The 22,974-nt window shown below is 42.0% G+C and overlaps 1 protein-coding gene across 2 annotated transcripts in view; it reads left to right on the forward strand.

Moving 5' to 3' along the window:
* spag16 (sperm associated antigen 16) overlaps window positions 1-22,974 on the forward strand; it is an 846,000-nt gene that overhangs the window by 84,811 nt on the left and 738,215 nt on the right. For both annotated transcript variants that reach the window (XM_080198174.1, XM_080198175.1), the window contains one exon: window positions 2,269-2,399. In XM_080198174.1, coding sequence (XP_080054300.1) covers window positions 2,269-2,399 — 131 coding nt within the window. The remainder of the gene's footprint in view (window positions 1-2,268; window positions 2,400-22,974) is intronic.

Consider the following 22,974-nt stretch of genomic DNA (forward strand, 5'->3'; position numbering starts at 1 on the left):
AATTTTTTTTTGTAACTGCGCATGCGCAGTTCAGAACTCCAATCGTTCTGGCAGCACTAAGCCCCGCCCACAGCGCGAATCAGACTGGAGATGGCTGAGGGCATATGGGGGTGCCTAAAATGAGATTTCTGAGTCGGATCTGTACTTCACCCAGAATCAGCACTTTGAATCAAAATGGTAAAATCGGGCCCATTGTGTCCCTCCTCAGAAACACTCTGTAGCTGATGATTGGGTGTCAATAACCATGTCTTCTGAGGTACTCTTTGTCACTGAGGAGCCAAGCCGCTATGTGCAAAGGTCCCTCAAATATTTGTGGTACCCCCTGGGTATTTAGCACAAACATGCTGGATTTTCTTTCTGTGATCACAAATTAGCTGAACATTCAGAGAATGAAATCCTTTTCTATTAATGAATTTCACAGGCTGCTGCCAGGGTATTCTCAAGGCCACAAGTTTGCAGTTGATGCTGCCCTGGACTTGTGGGAAACCTGAGATAGCAGCGGATCCACAGTCTGACAGTGGCTTGCTTCATCGAGGCAGAACTAAATGTGACAGTGAGCTTTACTGAAAAGAGCATCTGTCACTTTATGCATTTGTGTGTCATTGATTGTGAGATTCTGCAAAGGTTCCCAGCAGAGCCCTGGAACGATCCACTCGCAAAAAGCTTAGTATAACAGTTACCTTCAAAACATTTGGTTTAGGATGCCCTCCAATTCTTTGCAACACAAGTTCCTCACGGAGATGTTGATAAAAGTGAGCTACCACATCCCTAGATAAGTGAAAGAACGTGGCACTCTCTTTCGCTCACCTTGATGTATGTGTCTTCTGTAGACCCTTGGTCACACTAAACACCTTCCTAGATTTTGCCCCCCTCATCAGCATCAGGGGCCCCTCTGGCTGTCAGGGAGGCTGTCTTCCCAGCGCTATGCCAATTGACAATGGACCCTTCTCCTCATTCTAATCATAGCTGTCAATAAGACAACATTACCTGCAACCTGTATTCTCCGTTTCTGTTTGTAAGTATGAGCAATCCATGTTAGTTCCCCTTGAATGGCCCACGAAGTTCCCCGTGATCATCTCAGAAATATGGCTCTGACAATGTAGCCTCAGCCCCAGGACAATCTCTGAAATAGGCCTCCAAATGTGACTTCAGTCCCAAGACAGTCTTTAACCTTTTCTGGACAGCCTTTTAACTCTTGCCCCAGACAATTTTTCACTATTCCACTCTGTACCTTGACCACCCCCTCACCCCCAAAGCCAATTGTGTCTCTGTCTCACCTTCCCCTCTACCCCACCACCATATCAGTCATACCTCTGTCTCAGCCCTGCTCGCTGGTCATGCTTCTGTGCCCAACCATAGCACAGCTTGTGCTACAAGCATTCAATAATTACTAGTTACTGTGTGAAAGGAAGACAAAAGCAGCATCTACTGACCTCCAAGTTGTGGATGAAGTGAACTTGCCTGATGCACATCACTTGTGTTGTCATAAATCAGACCTAATTATCCACTGGCAGGGTACTTGGTTTGGAGGGGCAACATGATTCCAGTGAGTTGACCTTTCAATGAACATTCATGAGATGTAAGAGAATACAAATGTAGTTTGTGACATATCTCAACAGGACACATGACCTAGCTTTAACTCACCATCAAAATCAGGAGAACACAATTTCAGACTAATTTTGCACTGGGGGAAGCTGACTTTTTATTCATACCAAATTTCAGTCCATTATTGCCACCGATGCGGAGAGAAGAGAGTTCCACCTTATATTTATTGTGTAAGATTTGGACACTTTAAAAAGTGGGACTTTGAAGTTTATTTATTAGTCACAGTACATTAACACTGCAGTTTAGTTACTGTGAAATTGCCCTAGTCGCCACACTCCCGTGCCTGTTTGGGTCAATACACCTAATCAGCATGTCTTTCAGACTGTGGGAGGAGCACCCGGAGGAAACCCACACAGACACAGGGAGAACATGCAAAGTCCACACAGACTGTGACCCAAGCCAGGAATTGAACCTCGGTCCCTGGCGCTGTGAAACAGCAGTGCTAACCACAGTGCCACCACGCCGCCCCTTCAGTTTATAGTGATATTTCCCTATCCAGTTGTGTTTTAATCTTGAACTGCACTTTGAATGACATCTTCAGTGCTACTTGAGGATTTTTATTTTGTGCCTCACTTTTGTTTCTAATTATGTTATCAGATTTATACTGCATTTGCCTCAGCGAGAGCTCTAACACTTAACCATTATACTTTGTATTTCAAACAGGCTACAAGGGCCACAGCGAATGTAGAAAAGTTGGTCCTAGCCAGAGAGCACTTGCTGAAGCTAGAGTGCATGCTGAAGCTAAAGAGGAAAGTCGTCAATATCATCCATCTCAAGATTCAACAAAGCAGATGGTGAGCCAGCATCTATAGAATTTCTTTTTGCTTTTGTATTCTTTTGTGGGATGTGGATGTGGAAAGATCAGCATTTGCTGCCTATCCTTGGCCTACCATGCTACTCAGTTCATTTCAGAAGCAATTAACGCTCAACATTACTGCTGTGGGTCTGGGGTCACACATAGGCCACACCAGGTAAAAATGGCAGTTTTTCTTCTCTAGAGGACATTTGTAAAGCAAATGGGTCTTTACAACAGTCCATAGTTTCATGGTCACCATTATTGAGAATATATTCCTCATTTACTAATATAATCTATATTACACCAGCTTCCATGATGTGATTTGAGCCTTTAAGAACATAAGAACATAAGAAATAGGAGCAGGAGTAGGCCATCTAGCCCTTCGAGCCTGCCCCGCCATTCAATAAGATCATGGCTGATCTGTCGCTGCTCAGTTCCACTTTCCCGCCCTCTCCCCATAACCCTTAATCCCCTCTCTTATCAAAAACCCATCAACCCGCGTCTTAAAAATATTTAGCGAGGCAGCCTCTACCACTTCAACGGGCAGAGAATTCCAGAGATTCACCACCCTTTGAGTGAAGAAGTTCCTCCTCAACTCCGTTCTAAACCGCCCCCCTTTTATCTTGAGGCTGTGCCCCCTAGTCCTATTGTCTTTTTTGAGCGGGAAGAGTCTTTCCACCTCTATCCTATCCATCCCATTCGTCATCTTATACGTCTCAATGAGATCTCCCCTCATTCTTCTAAACTCTAACGAGTACAAGCCCAGTTTATTCAGCCTCTCCTCATAGCTCAACCCCCTCAACTCCGGCATCAGCCTAGTAAACCTCCTCTGCACTCCCTCCAAGGCCAAAATATCTTTGCGCAGGTGCGGCGCCCAAAACTGCACACAGTACTCCAGCTGCGGCCTCACCAATGCCCTATACAGCTGCAGCAAGACCTCCCTACTTTTATATTCAATCCCCCTCGCTATGAAGGCCAGCATCCCATTCGCCTTCCTGACCACCTGCTGCACCTGCAAGCTGGGTTTTTGCGACTCATGCACAAGGACCCCGAGGTCCCTCTGCACCGTCGCCTGCTGCAGTTTTTCGCCCCGTAAGTAATAGTCCTTCCTACCATTCTTCCTACCAAAGTGGACCACCTCACACTTGCCAACATTAAATTCCATTTGCCATTTCCTGGCCCATTCGCCCAGCCTATCTAGATCCTTCTGCAGACTCTCCACACCCTCCGCACAATTTGCCGTTGTCCACAGAGTATTAGCATAGACTGTAGGTTACTAGCTTAATGGCATTACCACTATGCCACCATCCTTCCCTAAATTAGTTTGTTTGTATTTAATTTTATGCTTTTCCTTTGTTTTCCACTCTTGAATAGCTTCCCAAATGCAGGGAGAGCATAAGAATATTCGTCGGATAGCCTCCTAATGTTTCTTGAAAGACAACTTATCAGAAAATTTGTTAGTCTGTGAACCAGCTAAGGAATGACCTCCGGTTTGAAGGTTAAGAATTTGACCATCAATTGAGATAGAATACAGAATATATCTCAAACACCGAGCAGAATGTTTGGGTGAGGTTTCCTGCCTCCCCCCCACTCTTCATTGGTGTGTTTTGTGGTAATGGAGGCAGCCTACCATTGATAGTAGTGGGACCAAAAGATTCCCCTGCCAGCCAAAGGTTTTTTTCATTGTGTGTACTTTCCACCATTGCGGAACCCATGGCAGGCAAGGGTCACTGTTGGCAGAACAAGATGATACCGCCAGTGAAATGGGCAGAATATTTTGGCCCTTGTCTTAAATACCAATGTGATAGTGGTGGCTCAGAATGTCTGACAGGTCTTTGTCTCCAGTAAGTAGTTTCAGTAGCAGAAAATTAGGTGATAATGCTTCGTAGAACTGAGCATGATGGTCTTCAGCTATGAGGATTTTAGCGATTCAAAGCTTTTTACTTTCATAGCACACAGGAACTGCGATGGACCATCCAACTCCTTTGAGCGCAGACTGCTAATTAATTTGATCATCTCTGACCTGGATCTCAATTCCATTTGCCCACCTTTGTTCTATATCTCTTTAAAGCCTACCCAACAAAAATCTAGTGATCTCAGTTTTGAAAAGTTCACTTGAATCAGCATCCACAGCTTTTTGTGAGTTTCAGATTCTGCATTCCCCAACAGAGGTTTACTCTACTGAACTTCAATCATCTTCAAGACAGTGATTTGATCTGTACTCAACTCTCTAGCCTCGGATACAAATCAAGTTTATACAACGTATTCTTATAACTTAACTTCTAAAGCATTAATTGTTAAGAATTATAATTCTTGTGAATCAGTGCTGTATCCCTTCCAAGGCCAATACATTTTGCTGAAACCTGAATGTAGCGGATCCAAATGGCCTTTGATGATGCATTATTCCTTGGCTTCTGAATATCAAATCATCCACACCCCACTCCACCCTGTCACCCTCAGATAAAACACAATAATCCATTTGCCTTTTTGATTTATATTTTGTATTTATGCCCATACCTTTAAGTGATTTACGTGCATTGACAATGATTAAACGTCCCATTATCTACCAATTCAAGAAACTGGGATGAATTGTTGGAAACAAATTATGTTTTTGTGGGCAGGATTTGACATGACCTGCCATGTATTTCATGCCAGCAGAGGTGGCTTGCCATTGACTGGTGGCAGGATCTACTGGTCCGGCCATTGTCAAAGAGGTTTCCCATTGAAAACACCTCTCACCACCAGGAAACCAGCAGTGGGGGCGCATCATTGGCAGGATGCTGCAGACGTGAATAGCCAGAAAATTTTGTCCTTTTATATGTTACAGTGGAGTCAACACCAATCTAAGCTCCTGCCACTGACCACAGGGGCATCAGGAACTGTGGACCAACATGCCAGCCAAGTGCACATGCACATGCATGGCTGTTCTTCCCCTCCACCCCCCAGCACTGATCACACACACACAGTAGGAGTGAGCTCCCCTGCTCCTCCCCTTCCCCCAACGCAGAGCCATCTGACCGCCTCCCTCCCCAACATCTGAGCAGTCTGACCCGCCTCCTTCTCTCCCTCCTACCAGAGAGTCATTTGACCTGCCTCCCTCCCCAACCAGAGAGCCATCTGACCTGCCTCCCCATCAGAGATGACATCTGACCCACCTTCCTCCCTCCACCCCACCAGAGAGCCATCTGAACCTCCCTCCCTCCCTCCCTCCCTCCCTCCCTCCCTGCCTCCCTCCCTCCCCCCCCACTCCCTCCCTCCCTCCCCCACTTCTCTTCCCCCCGACCCTTCTCTTCCACCACTCCCCCCGACCCTTCTCTTCCGCCCCTCCCCCCGACCCTTCTCTTCCGCCCCTCCCCCCGACCCTTCTCTTCCGCCCCTCCCCCCGACCCTTCTCTTCCGCCCCTCCCCCCAACCCTTCTCTTCCGCCCCTCCCCCCGACCCTTCTCTTCCGCCCCTCCCCCCGACCCTTCTCTTCCGCCCCTCCCCCCGACCCTTCTCTTCCGCCCCTCCCCCCGACCCTTCTCCCGAGAGCCATCTGACACTTCCACCACCCACACTCTGAGTCAGAGAGCTTCCGGAAGCTCTGAACTTACCCCCTTAGAAGCTAGAGCACCCAAATCGGACCTTTGCGGACCATATCTGTTTCTCGCCAAATCTAAACTGGCAAATGCGTTTGTAAAGAGGGAAGTGCTGGTAAGTTTGGGCTGTGCAGCCCATTAAGTCCATTTAAATGTATGCAAATGCATTTAAATTGTTGTTACGCCCATTTTGGGCATGGTCCTGATGGCGGCCATTTCTGGCCCTTGGTAACAGGAGAATGGGCGCTAAGGCGGGTGTGGATTGCGCTACTTGCCTTGCGCCCGGCTTTACCATGCTTTTGCGCTTGAAAATGGATGCAACTTGATAGTAAAATTGGGCCTTATGTCTCTAGTTTCCAAAAACTGCCTCAAAATTAATGTTTTCAGGTCTGTAATCACCTGAGTTCACATTTCTCCATACAAGTAATAAGGTGACAATTGCAGTTTAGTAGATAATGGAACTTGTATTGGGTGATGAAATCAATTATTTTAGTCAAAATTGATTGTTATTGACCACTTATTTACCAGTAAGTGTCCTTAAACTAAACGTAAAACCAATTCTCCACATTGTAAGTGAAAAATCACATCTACTGAAATTTATATATCTTCATCATTTACTGAATTGTCAGAAGCATGTTTTAAAGAGGAAACAGTTGATAACTGATACATTAACTTGATTTAAGAACTTGAAATTGATTAAGGATCTCTCAACTCAAAAAGGAAAACTTGAGCTTTGTTGTTAGTCTGTGTCAAGCCAACTTTTTTGAAATATATATAGCTAGTGCTCTGACACTGCCAGAGATAATAACTGTGCGTGTATAGGGAATGCCCCCAAGTGTTCAAACAATTTTGTGATTCTCCTCTGATTTTAAAGTCCTGCCTGAAAATTGAAATTGGAGGAGAATGGGTGCCCCAAAATCAGACCTAATTTTCCACTTTCAGCTGCACGTTTTTCTGGTGGAAAAACAAATGGCCAGTAGTTGAAATTTCCTCCCTTTACCTCTAAACGAGGTAAATTCTTTACTCGGAGAGTGGTTGGGGTGTGGAATAGACTGCCTGCTATGATAGTGGAGTCGGACACTTTACGAACTTGCAAGCAGTTATTGGATAGGCACACGGAGCACTCCAGAATGATAGGGAGTGAGATAGCTTGATCTTGGGATTGGACATAGCTCAGCACAACATTGAGGGCCGAAGGGCCTGTACTGTGCCTTAATGTTCTATGTTCTATAAACCATTTTTTGTTGGTTTGCAGACTGCTTTTAAGTTTTATATTGATATTATGAACCCTAGGCTCTTTCCATTCATAAATTGGAAAATTTTCAGACTGGAGGCCAGTTACCACTGGGATCAGTGCTGGGTCCTCTGCTATTTGTGATTTTTATCAATGACCTGGAAAAGGGGGCTGAAGAGTGGGTTAGTAAATTTGCTGATGACTCCAAGATTGGTGGAGTAGTGGATAAAGTGGAGGGCTCTTGTAGGCTGTAAAGAGACATTGATAGGATGCAGAGCTGGGCAGAAAAGTGGCAGATGGAGTTTAACCCTGATAAGTGCAAGGTGATTCATTTTGGTTGGACAAACTTGAATGCGGATTACAGGTCAACGGCAGGACTTTGAGGAATGTGGAGGAACGGAGGGATCTTGGGGTTTATATCCACTGAAGGTTGCCGCTCAAGTGGATAGAGCCGTGAAGAAGGCTTATAGTGTGTTAGTGTTTATTAATAGGGAGTTTGAGTTTTAGAGCCGTGGGGTTATGTTGCAATTATACCGGACCTTGGTGAGACCACATTTGGAATATTGTGTGCAGTTCTGGTCACCTCACTATAAGAAGGATGTAGAAACATTGGAGAGAGTGCAGAGGAGATTTACCAGGATGCTGCTTGGTTTGGAGGGTAGGTCTTATGAGGAAAGGTTGAGGGAGCTGGGCCTTTCTCTTTAAAGTGGAGGAGGATGAGAGGTGATTTAATAGAGGTCTATAAGATGACGAGGGGGATAGATAGAGTGGATGTACAGAGACTATACCCTCGGGTCGATATAGGTGTTACTAGGGGGCATAACTATAAGGTTCGTGGTGGGAGATATAGGAGGGATGTCCAAGGTAGATTCTTTACTTAGAGTGGTTGGGGTGTGGAATGCACTGCCTGCTGTGATAGTGGATTCAGACACTTTAGGACCTTTCAAGCGGTTGTTGGATAGGCACATGGAGCTCATCAGAATGATAGGGAGTGGGATAGCTTGATCTTGGGATTGGACATAGCTCAGCAAACATTGAGGGCTGAAGGGCCTGTACTGTTCTATGTTCTATATGTTCTATTTTGTTTTGTCATTATGTCAGCTTCTAACTTTGTTTCAGAATAATCCACACCCAAATCATTCTTGATTTCTAGTTGATCAAATGCAGCCAGTTTTGTTGGAATTCAGCAACTAGTTTAAGTGCTTTATTCACTTTCACTTGCAATTGTCAGCATTAACAATCGTACATTATTCTTTCCTTTAAAGAAGGAAGTCATCCTGCTACTTTATAAATCATTGATATGTCCACACTGTGGCAACCGGAAGTGTACAGAACGTGAACGGACATTGCAGCTACTGAAAGGGTACTGACGGGAGAAATGAAAAAGGTTGAACGATCATTTGGATTTGATTATGGGAATTGGGCATGTTCCAAGAGGAGATCGACAGGTGATACGATTGCTATTTTAAATATTCTTATATAATGAAACAATGTAGACCTTGACCAATTATTTGACCTTGTTCAGAGCAGTAAAATCAGAAAACCTGGCCTATGTTTGAAAGGGCTAAATGCAAAAAATGAATTTTCGGTAACAATATTGCAGTGAAAAGAGGTCATCTATGGAACACACTCCTTAAGGTGACTGGCAAGCAGTTATCAGTGATTTATTCAAATGTACATTGGATTAATTTATTTCAGAATTTTGTCATTCAAATATACATGTAATTCAAAACATGATATGTGCATGTAGCATGCTTGGGAGAAAAATGCAATTTTGGGCTAATGATTCCCAAAACACTCTACCATTGAAGTTTATCCTCATGTAATTTCTGTGTCTGCAGACTTATTAATAGAGATTGATTGCTATGATTACTCAACAACATTAATGACAACTTACATTTAGGTAGCATCTTAAATGTAATAACACATTGCAAGGTGCTTTATAAGTGTTATCAAATTTTGTTTTATACTGAGCCGGGTGTCACAGTGGTTAGCATTGATGCCTCATAATGCCAGGGATCTGAGTTCAATTCTGGCCTCAGGTCACTGTCTGTGTGGAGTTTGCATGTTCTCCTCATGTCTGTGTGGGTTTCCTCCGGGTGCTCTGATTTCCTCCCACATTCCAAAAGATGTGTGGGTTAGAAGGATTGTTCATGCTAAGTTGCCCCTTAGTGCCAGGGGTGGGGTGGGGGGGGGGGAGGTGGCGGTGGGTGTTGCAGGTTAAATAGGTGGGGTTAAGGGGATAGGGCCTAGGTGGGATTGTGTTAATGCTGACTTAATGGGCCAAATGATCATCTTTGACACTGTGGGACTTCTATGATTCTATGAGCCACATAAGGAGATATTAGGCCAGATGACTAGAAAGCTTGGTTAAGAAGGTAAACTTTAAGATCCATTTGAAAGGATGAAACAGAGTATGAAGCATAGAGATTTAGAGAGGTAATGAAGGCACGACTTCCAGTGGTGGAGCAATTAAAATCAAGAATGCTCAAGGGACAAAAATTAGCAACGCACGAAGATCTCGGAAGACTGTAAGGTTGGAGAAAATTACAAGGTGGGAATGTGTGAGTCCATGAAAGGATTTAATAAAATGGATGTTCATTTTAAAACTGAGGCATTGGAGGAGTTCAAAATTTCACAAAAAAAATGTGCATGGATTTTGGAGATGACACTTCAAGGACTTGAGAACAAAAGGAAGTTGGAGATGGTGCAGTTGTTTTAAGGATGGCAGAATCAAGGTTTTATTCTGCAGAGATGGGTGGTGACAGCAAATTTGAAGAGGGGAAGAATACATTCCTCTTTCAAAAATATTTTATTGACTGTGATATCCTTTACAATCTCTTGTGGTCATGAAGGATCCCAGATAAATGCACATTTTTTTTAATACCCGAGGTGATAGGACCTGCAATAATATAGCTAATGTAGGAGCTGGAATGGAAATGGTGTTGTGTGATCAGTAAAACAAAACAATGAGAATAGGATCAGGAGAACAAGAGGTCTATCTCATTGGTAAGATGAACTTGCAGAGGGCAAAGAGGGAAATAGAAGAGAAACTAGAGAAGGATGTGAATTCAGAGTGAGGTTGGCGAAGAACTTGAGGAAATTTGTCTTCATGAACCTAAGAGAATGGAGGGAGGCAGCAGAAACAGTTGAATGGAGTCTTGAATAGAGTCATAGAATCCTACAGTGCAGAAGGAGGCCATTTGGCCCATCAAGTTTGCACCCATACCTCCATAACCATAATCCTGCTGACACTAGGGAGCAATTTAGCATGGCCAATGCACCTAACCTTTGGACTGTGGGAGGAAACCCATGCATATACAGGGAGAACGTGCAAATTCCACACACAGTGACCCAAGCCAGGAATCAAATCTGGGTCCCTGGCATTGTGAGGGAACAGTACTAACCACTGTGCCACCCTTTGGTCTTTGTATAAGAAACGTTCGTGGCGATATGAATAACTTTAAGACTGTTTTGGTAGAGAAGAGAAACCAGGCGTTATCTTTGCTTTAGTGGATTATCATTGAATGGTTTTTGTGGGTAAACAGGATCTCATAATGCTTTGTGACTTAGCCAGTTCTGACAATGGATGATTCAATCAATTCTTCACAAAATCTGCATTCGTTAAACTTGGGTATGAAGATGAAGGAGATATTACGGGAAGCATGTGTAACAGTTTTAGTGGGGATGAGCATATCAAAGATGGGAGAAAGGGCATGATTTAGCAAATCAGTAGCTGTGGAAATGGCATGATGAATCATAAGCCAAAAACTAGATGGTTGCGAGAAATTGAAAGTGAAATGGAAGGGAGAGATTTTTTTTCCATCGCTGGAGGCAGGGAAGGAGGGAGGGGAATATTCATAGAGACAATAGTAATAATCATGATGGAAGTGGTGAGGCTACATGAGAGAATAATGTTGTGGCCCTGTCCAAGAATATAGGTAACAGAATTTATATGGAGGAAGCAATTTAGGGAGTAAACGAGAGCAATGAGCTCAAAGGAGAAAAAACAAGAGGAGTTAAGATGGAGATTGAAATCACTAAGGCAGAATCTGACAAAGGGAAGCAGTGAAAGTATCTTGGTGAAACCTGTGTGGGTACCACAGAATTAGGATTTTGAAAGAAAAATAAGGAATGGAACAAGATGACATAGTCAAAGGAAGAGAAATTACCAGAGGAGTAGGGACACAGGCTACGGTGTGATTTAAAGGTATAATTTATATTTAAGATACCTCAAAGAAAAACAACTTAATTATCATTTGTGATGTGGACCATGAGGATAGTAGAAGGTGAACTAGATGGACCTTGTAGGGAAGAGAGCTCTTTGTTTAGCAATGCCTTTACAAAGCTATTCCACAGCCATTTGGGCTGATGCTCACATGGGATAAAAACAGTGATAGTGTGTGAAATGTTAGCATGAACAAAGCTGAGGGATGTGGGTATTGTGGCTGTTGTACCTATAAGGTGAGAAGGTGGTGTAGGTTGTTGGGCTGTGCAATGGCCAATGCACTTTTACAACAAAAAAACAAAGAATGCAATGAGATTTTGTACAGAAATATTACATTCAGAAACCAAAACACATGATAACTTGACAAAGGTCCTTGAAGAGCATTACTCTCTAAAGCCATTGATCGTGAACAATTCAAGTTCCACTGAAGAAATCAAGTGGAAGATGAAAGTATTGGTCAGTTTGTGGCAAACTTAAAAAGGCTGGCATAACATTGTGAGGTTGGTGAGTCATTAGATGATTCTCTACGAACTCATTTAGTTTGTGAACTCCAAAATGAGACTATCCAAAGAAGACTGCATACTGAACGTAGAATCATAGAATCAACAGCACGGAGACAGGCCCTTTAGCCCAAACTGGTCCATGCTGACCAAAATGCCTATTTTAAGCTAACCCCATTTGCTTGCAATTTGGTCCATGTATCTCTGAACCTTTCCTATCCACTTATCTGTCCAAATGCCTTTTTAAATGATGTCAATGTACCTGCCTCAACCACTTCCTCTTGTTGTTCATTCTACGTATGTACCACCCTGTGTGTCTAAAAAAAAATTGCTCCTCAGGTTCCCATCAATTCTTTTCCCTCTTAACTTAAAACTATGCCCTCTAGTTCTCAATTTCCCCAACCCTGGGGCATCCTATCCATGCCTCTCGTTATCTTATACACCTCTAAGATTTAATTTATTATTGTCACATGTATTGGTAAATAGTGAAAAGTATTGTTTCTTGTGCACTATACAGACAAAGCATACCGTTCATAGAAAAGGAAAGAAAATACAGAATGTAGTGTTATAATCTTAGCTAGGATGCAGAGAAAGATCAACTTTAATATAAGGTAAGTCCTTTCAAAAGTCTGATAGTAGCACAGAAGCTATTGAGTTGGTTGGTACTGACTGAAAGTATCTTTTTTCCAACAGAAGAAGGTGGCAGAGAATAGGTCTGGGGTGGTGTCCTTAATTGTGCTGGCTGCTTTTCCAAGGCAATGGGAAGTGGGTGGAAGACTGGTTTAAGTGATGGACTGGGCTTCATTCCTGACCTTTGTAGTTTCTTATGGCCTTGGATAGAACAGGAGCCATACCAAGTTATAATACAACTAGAACAAATGCTTTCTGTGGTGCATCTGCAAAAATTGGAGAGGGTCATAGTGGACTAATAATGCAATGAGATTTTCTTAGTCTTCTGAGAAAGTAGAGGCATTGGTGGGCTTTATTAACTATAGTGTCAGCATAGTTGGGGGGCGGTGGGGGGGGGGAACCAGGACAGGTTGGTGGTGATCTGGACAGCTAGAAACTTGAATTTCTCGACCATTTCTACTTCGTCCCCATTGATGTAGACAGGGATATGTCCTCTACTACGCTTTCTGAAGTCAATGACTATCTCTTTTTTGTTTTGTTGAAGTTGAGTGAGAAATTATTGTTATTGCACCAGTTCACCACATTCTCTGTCACTTTCCTGTACTCTGTCTTGCCATTGTTTGAGATCTGACCCACTACAGTGGTGCCATTAGCAAACTTGAAAATTGAGGAGGGGAATTTAGCCACACAGTCATGTGTATAAAGAATATAGTAAGGGGCTGAGAATACATTGCCCTTGTGGGGCACTGGTGTTGAGGAGGTGGTGTTACCTATTGTTACTGATTGCAGTCTGAGAGTTAGGAAGTTCAGGATCCAGTCACAGAGGGAGGAGCTGAGCGTCAGGCCATGCAGTTTGGAGATGAGCTTCGAGGAATAATGGTATTTAAGGCTGAACTGCAGTCGATAAATAGCAATATGATGTAGGTTATTTAGGTGTATCGAGGTTGAATGCAGGGCCAGGGAGATAGCATCTGCTGTGGACCTGAAGCAGCATTTGGCAAACTGTAGTGGATCCAAGCAACCTGGGAGGCTAGAATTGATTTGTGCAACGGCTAATCTTTCAAAGCACTTCATAATGATAGATGTCAGAGCCACCAGATGATAGTCAGTAACGGACGCTGCTTGGCTTTTCTTTGGTACCAGGATGATGGTTGTCTACTTGACACAGAAACATAGAAGATAGGAGCAGGAGGAAGCCATTTAGCCGCTCGAGCCTGCTCTGCTATTCATTACAATCATGGCTGATCATCCAACTCAGTAGCGTTAGAGGGATTAGTGGGTATAATATGTAGGGATATGGGGGTAGGGCCTGGGTGGGATTCTGATCAGTGCAGACTCGTTGGGCTGAAGTGTCTCTTTCAGGGTTCTATGATTCTATGAACATCCTCCCTGCATCTACCCTGTCGAGTCCTGTTTGAATTTTCTTCTTCATAGTCATAATTCTTTCATTCCATTATTGTAAATTCTTTTTGTAGAATGCAACTTATTCTTCTGAATATTCTCAGAGTAACTGGTCCAGCCCAACAAGCTTTTGCACAATGACCACTTTGCCACAATTCTTGCATTGACTGTATTGCTCCAGTATTCACTCACTGGCACATTTGTAACATGCTTGTTGCTGTTTTGACTTCTTATGGGCAGTTCCCAACTTATGAATCTTCATTCCTGCACCTTTTTAGCAGCCAGTTTCATTGGCACTATGATTTCTATTGCTGTCTTTAGAGTCAAATCATGTGCTGAGCCCATTGCTGTTTGTTATCTATATCAATGATTTGGATGAAAGCCCCCCTCACTGTCCCCTGAACTCCAGAGAAAAATATCCTAACCTAGTCAATCTGTCCTTATACATCAGTCTTACTATCCCTGGAATCAGCCTGGTAAACCTTCGCTGCACTTGCTCAAGAGCAAGAACATCCTTCCTCAGAAAAGGAGACCAAAACTGCACACAGTACTCTGGGTGTGGCCTCACCAAGGTCTTGTATAATTGCAACAACACATCCCTGCTCCTGTACTTGAAACTTCTCACAATGAAGGCCAACATACCATTTGGCTTCTTTATCGTCTGCTGCACCTGCATGCTTATCTTCAGTGACTGGTGCACAAGGATACCCAGGTCCCACTGCATACTCCCTTCCCCCAGTTTACAGCCATTCAGGTCGTAATCTGCCGCCTTCTTTTTTTGCTTCCAAAGTGAATAACCTCACATTTATCCAAATTTTACTGCACGTGCCATTGATTTGCCCACTTAACCAACCTGTCCAGATCGTTCTGAAGGATCTCTGAATCTTCATCACAGTTCATCCTCCCATCCAACTTGACATCATCTGCAAACTTTGAGATGTTACATTTTGTTTCGTCATCTAAATCGTTAATATATATTGTGAATGACTGTGGTCTTGAAGCAGATAGGGTTCTCAGATTGTTGTAAAGAGAGGTAGAAGATGTCTGCGAGTACCCCTGCCAGCTGCTCCATGCAAGATCTCAATGTTCATCTGGGTACTCCTTCTGGCCAGTCATTTTCCATGGATTGACCTTTGAGAAGGCTGCTGTAACCTCTGCAATGGTGATTTCGGATACAGGTTCATCCAAGGCTTCTGGGGGTGGAGGGTGTGCTCTTGTGGACCTCTTGCTCAACATGGGGATAGAATGCATTGAGGTCATCAGGAAGGTGTGCATTGGTGCTGGTGATTTTACATGCCTTCATCTTGTAGCCTATTACCTCCTGCAGACCTTGTCATAGTTGGCAGGGGTCCATATGGCTAGCCTGGGACTCTAGCTTGGTCTGGTACTGTCTTTTGGCACCTTTTGATGGATGTCCTTAGATCATATCTGGCTTTCTTGCATAGGTCAGAATCACCTGACTTGAACGCTCCTCAGTTCCCTATACTCTAAAGAAAAAAGTCCTAGTCTGTCCAATCTCTCCCTATAACTCAGTCCTTTGAGTCCTTGAAAATCTCTATATTCTCTCAATTTAATGACATCTTTCAAGGCAACCAAAAGCAAAAGCAAGGCAACCAAAACTGAACAATACTCCACGTGCGGCCTCACCAACATCCTGTACAACTGCAACATAAGTTCCCAACTTCTATATTCTATGCCCTGATTGGTGAAGGCCAGCATGCCAAAAATCTTTTTCACTACCCTAACAACCTGTGTCTCCAACTTTAGAGAACCATGCACCTGAACTCCAAGGTCCCTCTGTTTGATGATACACCCTAAGGTCCTACCATTCACTGTGAAAGTCCTAGCTTGATTTGACTTTCCAAAATACAACACCTCACATTTCTGTATTGATCTCTATTTGCCCTTTTTTTGGCTTACTTCCCCAGCTACAATTTTTGATAACCTTCTTCACTGTCTACAATACCAGGTATTTTAGTGTCATCTGCAAACTTACTGATCATGCCGTGTCCATTCCCATCTAAATCGTTGATATAGAAAACAAACAGCAATGGGCTCAGGACATGATTTAACTCTAAAGACAGCAACAGAAAGCACAGTGCCAATGAAACTGGCTGCTAAAAAGGTGCAAGAATGAAGATTTGTAAGTTGGGAATTGTCCATAAGAAGTCAAAACAGTGACAAGCATGTTACAAATGTGCCATTCAGAACAAAGGAAGAATTGTGGTAAAGTAGTCATTGTGCAAAAGCTTGTTGAGCTGGACCGGTTACTCTGAGAATATTCAGAAGAATAATCTGGGCACCTTTTAAGAAATTCTACAAAAAGAATTTACAATATGGAATGAAAGAATTATGACTATGAAGAAGAGAATATCCAGAAATATGATGAAGAGCTCCAACTGAAAGTATTATCCATATAGGCTAAATATCATCGATTGAGTGATTCTGAAGTTAACCTATTAGGATATTGGTGCTGTTAATCTTTAATTCCTGAGTGCATGCCACAAAAGCTGAAGCATCTTCCTTTCCAACCAACTGATGTGATTTTTAGGGCATACACAGAAGAGATTGCACTGTTAAAAGGTTACATCATGGTCAAAATAAAGTGGAGTTGCCTTTCCATGTGGTCCATGCTAATTTTCCAGCTCTATTTGGGAGATTATGATGGGAGAAGATAAAGCTTAACTGGAGTGCTGTCAACAAATTTGTTGATGCCAAAGCAGAGCAACGGCACTTCTGGATAATTACGAATGTGTATTCGAAGAGATAGTTGTTTGAATGAAGGGACTTCAAGTGAAGTTCAAGATAAAGCGTAATAGTCAACCAAAATCATGTGATTCAATGGTGATGTCATTAGCGTGTTTCACAGACTGATGTTTAGTTTCAGTTTCTGTACTGTGCAGAGAACATCTTTTTCTTTAAAACTCCCAATCCCTAACATATTAGTGCATTACACTTCCCTAATTAGTATCTGGCATTTCCTCTCTCACTTCTTAATTGGTTTTGACATGTTAATGTCCAATAGCTTTGGGTCTTTGTCCTCCAAATGTGTGGGAAAGTGATGGCTTAGCGGGTCTTTCTACAGTGGAAATTGTGTGCCACACATTGAGTATTTTCTTCTCCTTCAAGACATAAGATGCAAGATGAAGTCTTACCTAAAAATGGCAGAGTTTTGATTCTAGAACAAAAAAAAGTGATTTCTCTTTCATTAAACAATGAAGAAACATTTTTTGTTTAGTGGCACATTGAGAAAACAACACTCTTTTTAGTCAAAACAGCAGAGGCAAGATGGCGTGCAAAAAAAATCCTTGGGAAAAAGCCAGTGTTCACAGATAATATTACTGATGTGTGATCAATTATCAAAGCACAGTGACATCTAGGTTTGGATCAAAAATAAGAAATTACAAAAATTAGTGATTGCAACTGTAGTAAAACCCGCTCCCTTTTTAAAAAAAAACAAGATTATAGTCATACTTTAAAATTCAAAATCCCCACTAATCTGTCTTTATTATCCCACTGGGATTTCAAAACTAGTAGAGTGGTAGTTTGAGTTCAGTTACTTGAGTTATTGGTACACTTTTTATTTTCATATTGATCGTTAATTCACAGAAAGGGAATTATCAGTAATTGGACAAAGACTAATACATGTGATATAATCCTAATCCATAAATGAATATTCACATTTGTGCCCCAATTTCATAAATCCCTCCACTATGTGGTAATTTTGATATCAGTTTTCTTATTAATGTAATCATTTTCTTGCTGCAAATGGAAATACACTTTCTGAAATTTAGCAATTCTCTCAATTCATTTAGTTGGTCTGGTAACTGAGAGATATTATAACCGAATCTTTCTACAAACTCTTGTAGTTGTTCTTTCATTCTGTCTTTTACACTAATTTATGTGATATTGTGCTGGTAAATATCATCAATTCTCGAGCACCAATTCAGATAGGTGGGGTAAAACAAAAGGTAATCTTGGGAACAAGACATGAATTTTTGTAAACATTATTAAATTATTTTTCTATTGTGATAAACACAGTAATTCCCCCTCTCCTACGTATGTAGTTTATGTCAGCTTCACACCTAAAAGCTTCCATTTTGCAATTTATTTGTGTTTCATTAAACCCACAGGGTGCTTCAGGAGGGCCCCTTAACTTGTCCAGGCACAATCCCTTCTTTCTATGTGCTATATCCTTCCAGCTGAGTTCCTAAAACAATCTCCCAAGTTTACTGCATATGGTAAATACTGTGATATTGTATATTCCCTGAATCAACCTAGTTTTCTACTTGTTATATTTTCAATGGTCCAGTCTTACTTGTTACTCCTCTTTTGAAATAAAACTACCAATCAAATGAATTGAGGGACAAATTAAAGGAGTAACCCCTCAAAGGGGATTGCTTTAAACAAAAATTAAAACACAAATGAAACTTAAAACATTAAACAAAAACATGATTAAATCTCATTTACCACTGGTAGATGCAGAATTAAGCCAATGATGATCTAATTGGCAGCTTCACATTTTACCTGGACAGGTTAAGATTGAACCATTCCCCAGAGTTGGGGAGCTGTGATGCTACTTTTATACTTTGACAGGGCTGCTAAACATTCATTAGTGATTTATGAGGGGACTTTGCCCTCATGTATCTATCTCGTATTCTCTTGGGCTTGGTACACCAGCCAGGGCCCATATATTATGCACACATAAATTTGAGCTTTTTCTATCAATGCATAATGGTCTTCCCTGATTAATTAATTGATTATTTTTACATGATTCTCTAATTCACTTGCCATATCCTTTAAGTGAATTGCCATTACCTGATTATCCCATAATTGAGTATCCTGTTTGGCATTCCCTTGCAGAATATTTTTCAGTTGTATTCTAAGACTTTTAATTGAACCATTTAGTGTGGCCAGATCTATATATATACCATTGAAACTTAGGTATTAAATCTTGTTGCTGAATCATTTATTAATCCCCTCTTAGTTCTGGGACCACTTCTATTTGCATCGCTAACAACTAGTCCTCTATCTAATTTTATGCTCAACTCAATAACTTGGTGCAACAGATTTTTGTACAATGCCTGTGTTTTTACCTTGCACCAATTTTTCCCGTCGGAATTAAACTATTTTTTGATCCGCCTTTGTATTTTGGACAATCTGGTTCACTTACCTAAGGAGCACTGAGCGTAAGTTATATTTCTTTAAAACGCTGTGCAGCTGCCAACTGTAACAGAATCTGTTGGTCCTTGTTTACACACAAGATAACCATCAGGGACATATGGGATAAGTTTGGTCCATAAGATGGAATCTCCTTCCCTTGGTTCATTCTCCATTCAGGGATGTTAACATGCACTGTCAGGGAGAACCCTTTTTTGATAACTCTGCTGGAACCTTATCCCCTGAAGAAATATATAGTTTCCTGGATGGAATTTATCTTGCCATTTGGATCAACATAACTGGATATAATTATTAGGTAGGCCTGTCAGCATTATTCTTAGGTTATCTCCTACGTTATAACCTCCCACCTTTGTCCATCTGCTACTCAATTTGTTTCAAAACAACAAATCTGGAATGTCGAAGAGGCTGAAACTTCTCTGCCCCTAACATGAGTATCTTCTGTTGAAACTCACATTAAACACACTCTTTTTCCTCCCTGTATTGGCCATACTCACCATGTTCTTTACAGAGAGCAACTGCCTGGGCAATCACCTTTAATCTTCACATGGTATTCCCAAATTTTAAGGTTTGTTTATTAGTGTCACAAGTAGGCTTACATTAACAATGCAATTAAGTTGCTGTAAAAATCTCCTTGTTGCCACATTCCAGCACCTGTTTGAGTACAAAAGGAGAACTTAGCATGGTCAATACACCTAACCACCACCACTTTTGGACTGAGGGAGGCAACCCCCTCCAGACACAGGGAGAATGTGTAGATTCTTCACAGACAGTAACCCAAGTCAGGAATCGAACCTGGGTCCCTGGCACTGAGGCAGCAGTGCTAACTACTGTGCCGTCTAAGGCACATATGTACCTTCTTCAGCTCTCTAGGAATTACTTGAGTTTGGGAAAAGCAAAATAACGGTCACTATGGTTGGACCAATCGAATAAATTGCTTTTCCAATCTGAATTATGATATACACTTGTGACCTCTTCCAGAATACTGATTGCTGTTGACAGATTATCATTAATGTTTAAGCCCACATCTTCAACTGGTCAATCATGATTGTTCTGAAAAATAAAGCAAAATATGCTAAAACTTTTCTTTTGGACAAAGGCTAGTAGTTAAGTGTTAACAACATTACCTCCTTTATTGACCCTATCGCTTCTGTGCAGGAATGAATCATCTGAGTTGTCTCCCATCAGTCCTGTTTTTGTAACACATAACTCTGTTGGTGTTTTGTCTGGACAGGGCTGCACCCAGCTTTAGCTCCTCCGGTGGCAGTGCCTTGGAGTTAGTTCTTCTAATCCTATACTATTGGGTCCATCGGCATAGTGCTGGCTGCTTTCCCTTTGAGCAAATATTCCCCTTTAAGTAATATCTGACTAATATGAAGCCACTTAGAAAGTTGGCCTGCATACACCATTATCTCCAATTCTGTATGGTCCTTTTGTACAGAGGTTCAAAGAGACCAACCCTTATATAATATTTGCACCATGAGCTTCTGACTGACATCCCACTTTTCTGGTTTTTTTCATAGGTCTTCCGTAAGCAACTCATGGGGAGAATATCCAGTTTTCTTGGACTTTACTGTGCTGATATACTTAGAAGTACTAGTGGTAGAATTTCATCCCAATCCCCCCAATAACACTTTCATCAGCATGTTAATCATATGATTCATGTGCTCCACTACCTCAGATGATTGTGGATTGTAAGGCATTTGCCACTTTCCCTCAATTGCTAGAAGCTGCAGAATGTGTTGCACTATCTGACTTCCTTGATTGGATTCCAGAATTTGAGGTAAATCCACTTTTTGTAAGACTTCTTGCACCAATGTCCTAGCTATTCACAGCAAGTTGTGGATTTACAAGGGAATGCCTCAACCATTTGGTGAAGTTATCTGCCACTTCCAGACACAATTGTTCCACCTCTTTTTCTGAGGTAAAGGTCCTATGAAATCAATTTGGATCCCTGCCATGGATCCTCCACTCTCCTAGAGTGTCCCATAGGTGCCTTTCTCTTTTGTGGATCAGGATTATTGGCAGCACAGATCAAGTATCATTAACAGGTATATCCTCCACATCCTTTCTTATCTCAGACCACCATCCAATATGCGGTAACCTTTCCCAAGTGGTTTCTGTTCCCAAGTGGCCCACTCCTGGACCTCCTATGGAACCAATTTCATCACTTCACAATAACATGTCTCCGATAGTTTCCATTTCTCACCTTTAAATAACATCACATGTTTTATGTTGATTTTGGAATATCTCTCTCTCTCTCTCTCTCTCTCTCTCTCTCTCTCTCTCTCTCTCTCTCTCCCCCCCCCCCCCCCCCCCCCCGTTTTAGGCCTTACCTTGTGTGTTTTTTTTTTCAGCCTCAATTCCATTCCTGTCTGGGTTCTGATTTAGAATCAGCTTTCACTTTATGGATATGATGCTACTCTGGGTTTTGTTGGGATTGCCTACAAAATTGTTTCTAAAGGGAGTTTAATGGTCAGTGGTTTCTTATTTGCTGAGGTATGTGCTGTCTTTGCCATATTGTCAGAAATTTGATCAATGCACTGAATCTGAGCAAATGGTTTAAAGATGTGGAAACTTTCCAGGATTCATAACCACATAAGCTACAACTGCTAACTCGGTCTGCTGAGCACTCAAGTGTCTAGGAAGTTTTAGACCTGACCGCATCTGATTGTCAAGCTCATAAATCCCACAACCTGTCTACCGTTTCTCTTGCTACTGCTGATTTGAATCTTTTACATAGATGTCTCACCCATTTAGGTGTATTCCTGTTTTAAATTCTTCCTCCATTTCCCAGATACCATCAACTGAACATTCATGTGTTTCTCCCTTGTATAACAGATTTGCTGCTAATTTAGGATCATGCAATGATTGTACTTTCAGAATTGTGCCTTGTAAAACCAGAGTCCATTGAACAATTCTGACACTGGGTAATGTCCCATCTTTAATCTTTTCTTCTAATAATAGCCTTGTGGGAGTATTATGGATCCTAAGTCCTTGTGTAAACTGCAAAATGCTTTATGACTTAGAAAGTGGCCAATAGGTGGTATTTGTATGTTGTGTATTCCTTCTCTACTTCAATTAATACCTGGGAGGAGTATGCCATTGGTCTTAATTTCCCGTGAATATCTTGCATCAATACTGCATCGAAGGCTGCTGTTGCTAGCTGCTAGTTTCAAAGCAAATCCCTTTTTCAGCTTAATCATTGCGAGGGCTGGTACAAGCTGAAGACCACTTTTCAGTTCTTCAAAAGCCTCTTCATATTTAGGTGTCCAATTCCACTGCCCTCCCTTTATCAACAGGGTTAGCAGTGGGAGTTAACTTGCCCCATAATCTTCAATGAACTCTCTACAATAAACCGTCAGTCCAAAGAGACATTGTGATGTAGTCATTGAGGTGAGACAGATTAACTTGGCTATTGTCTCTCTTTTTGATTGCTCAATACTCTTTTCTCCTAGTTTTAGATCTAATCCCAGAAACTTCTCACTCCCCTATCTGCACTTTATTAGGGTTCACCTTCAGTCCTGCTTTCTTCAGCAATTGTAAAAGTTTCGTCAAGAGGGCAGCATGTTCTCCTCACTCTCTGCTAACATCAAAAGGTCGTCAATATATTGAGTGGGCCCCAAGGCTGGAACGTTCCTCCCAAGATCAGTGGACCTTCGCATGGTCTGTGTACCGCCTGCTACAATTCCCATGGTGGGCAGGACGGTAAAATTCATCCCAAATTGAATCAAGCACTCAGGTCGACTGAAGGCTTTAAAATTGTTTCCATACATTCTTGGAAAATGGAGGGACTATTATGAAAACCCTCTGGAAGGCTTGTC

Source organism: Carcharhinus amblyrhynchos, chromosome 11 (assembly GCF_965287045.1).
Source record: "Carcharhinus amblyrhynchos chromosome 11, sCarAmb.v2.hapA, whole genome shotgun sequence".
NCBI classification, from domain to species: domain Eukaryota; kingdom Metazoa; phylum Chordata; class Chondrichthyes; order Carcharhiniformes; family Carcharhinidae; genus Carcharhinus; species Carcharhinus amblyrhynchos.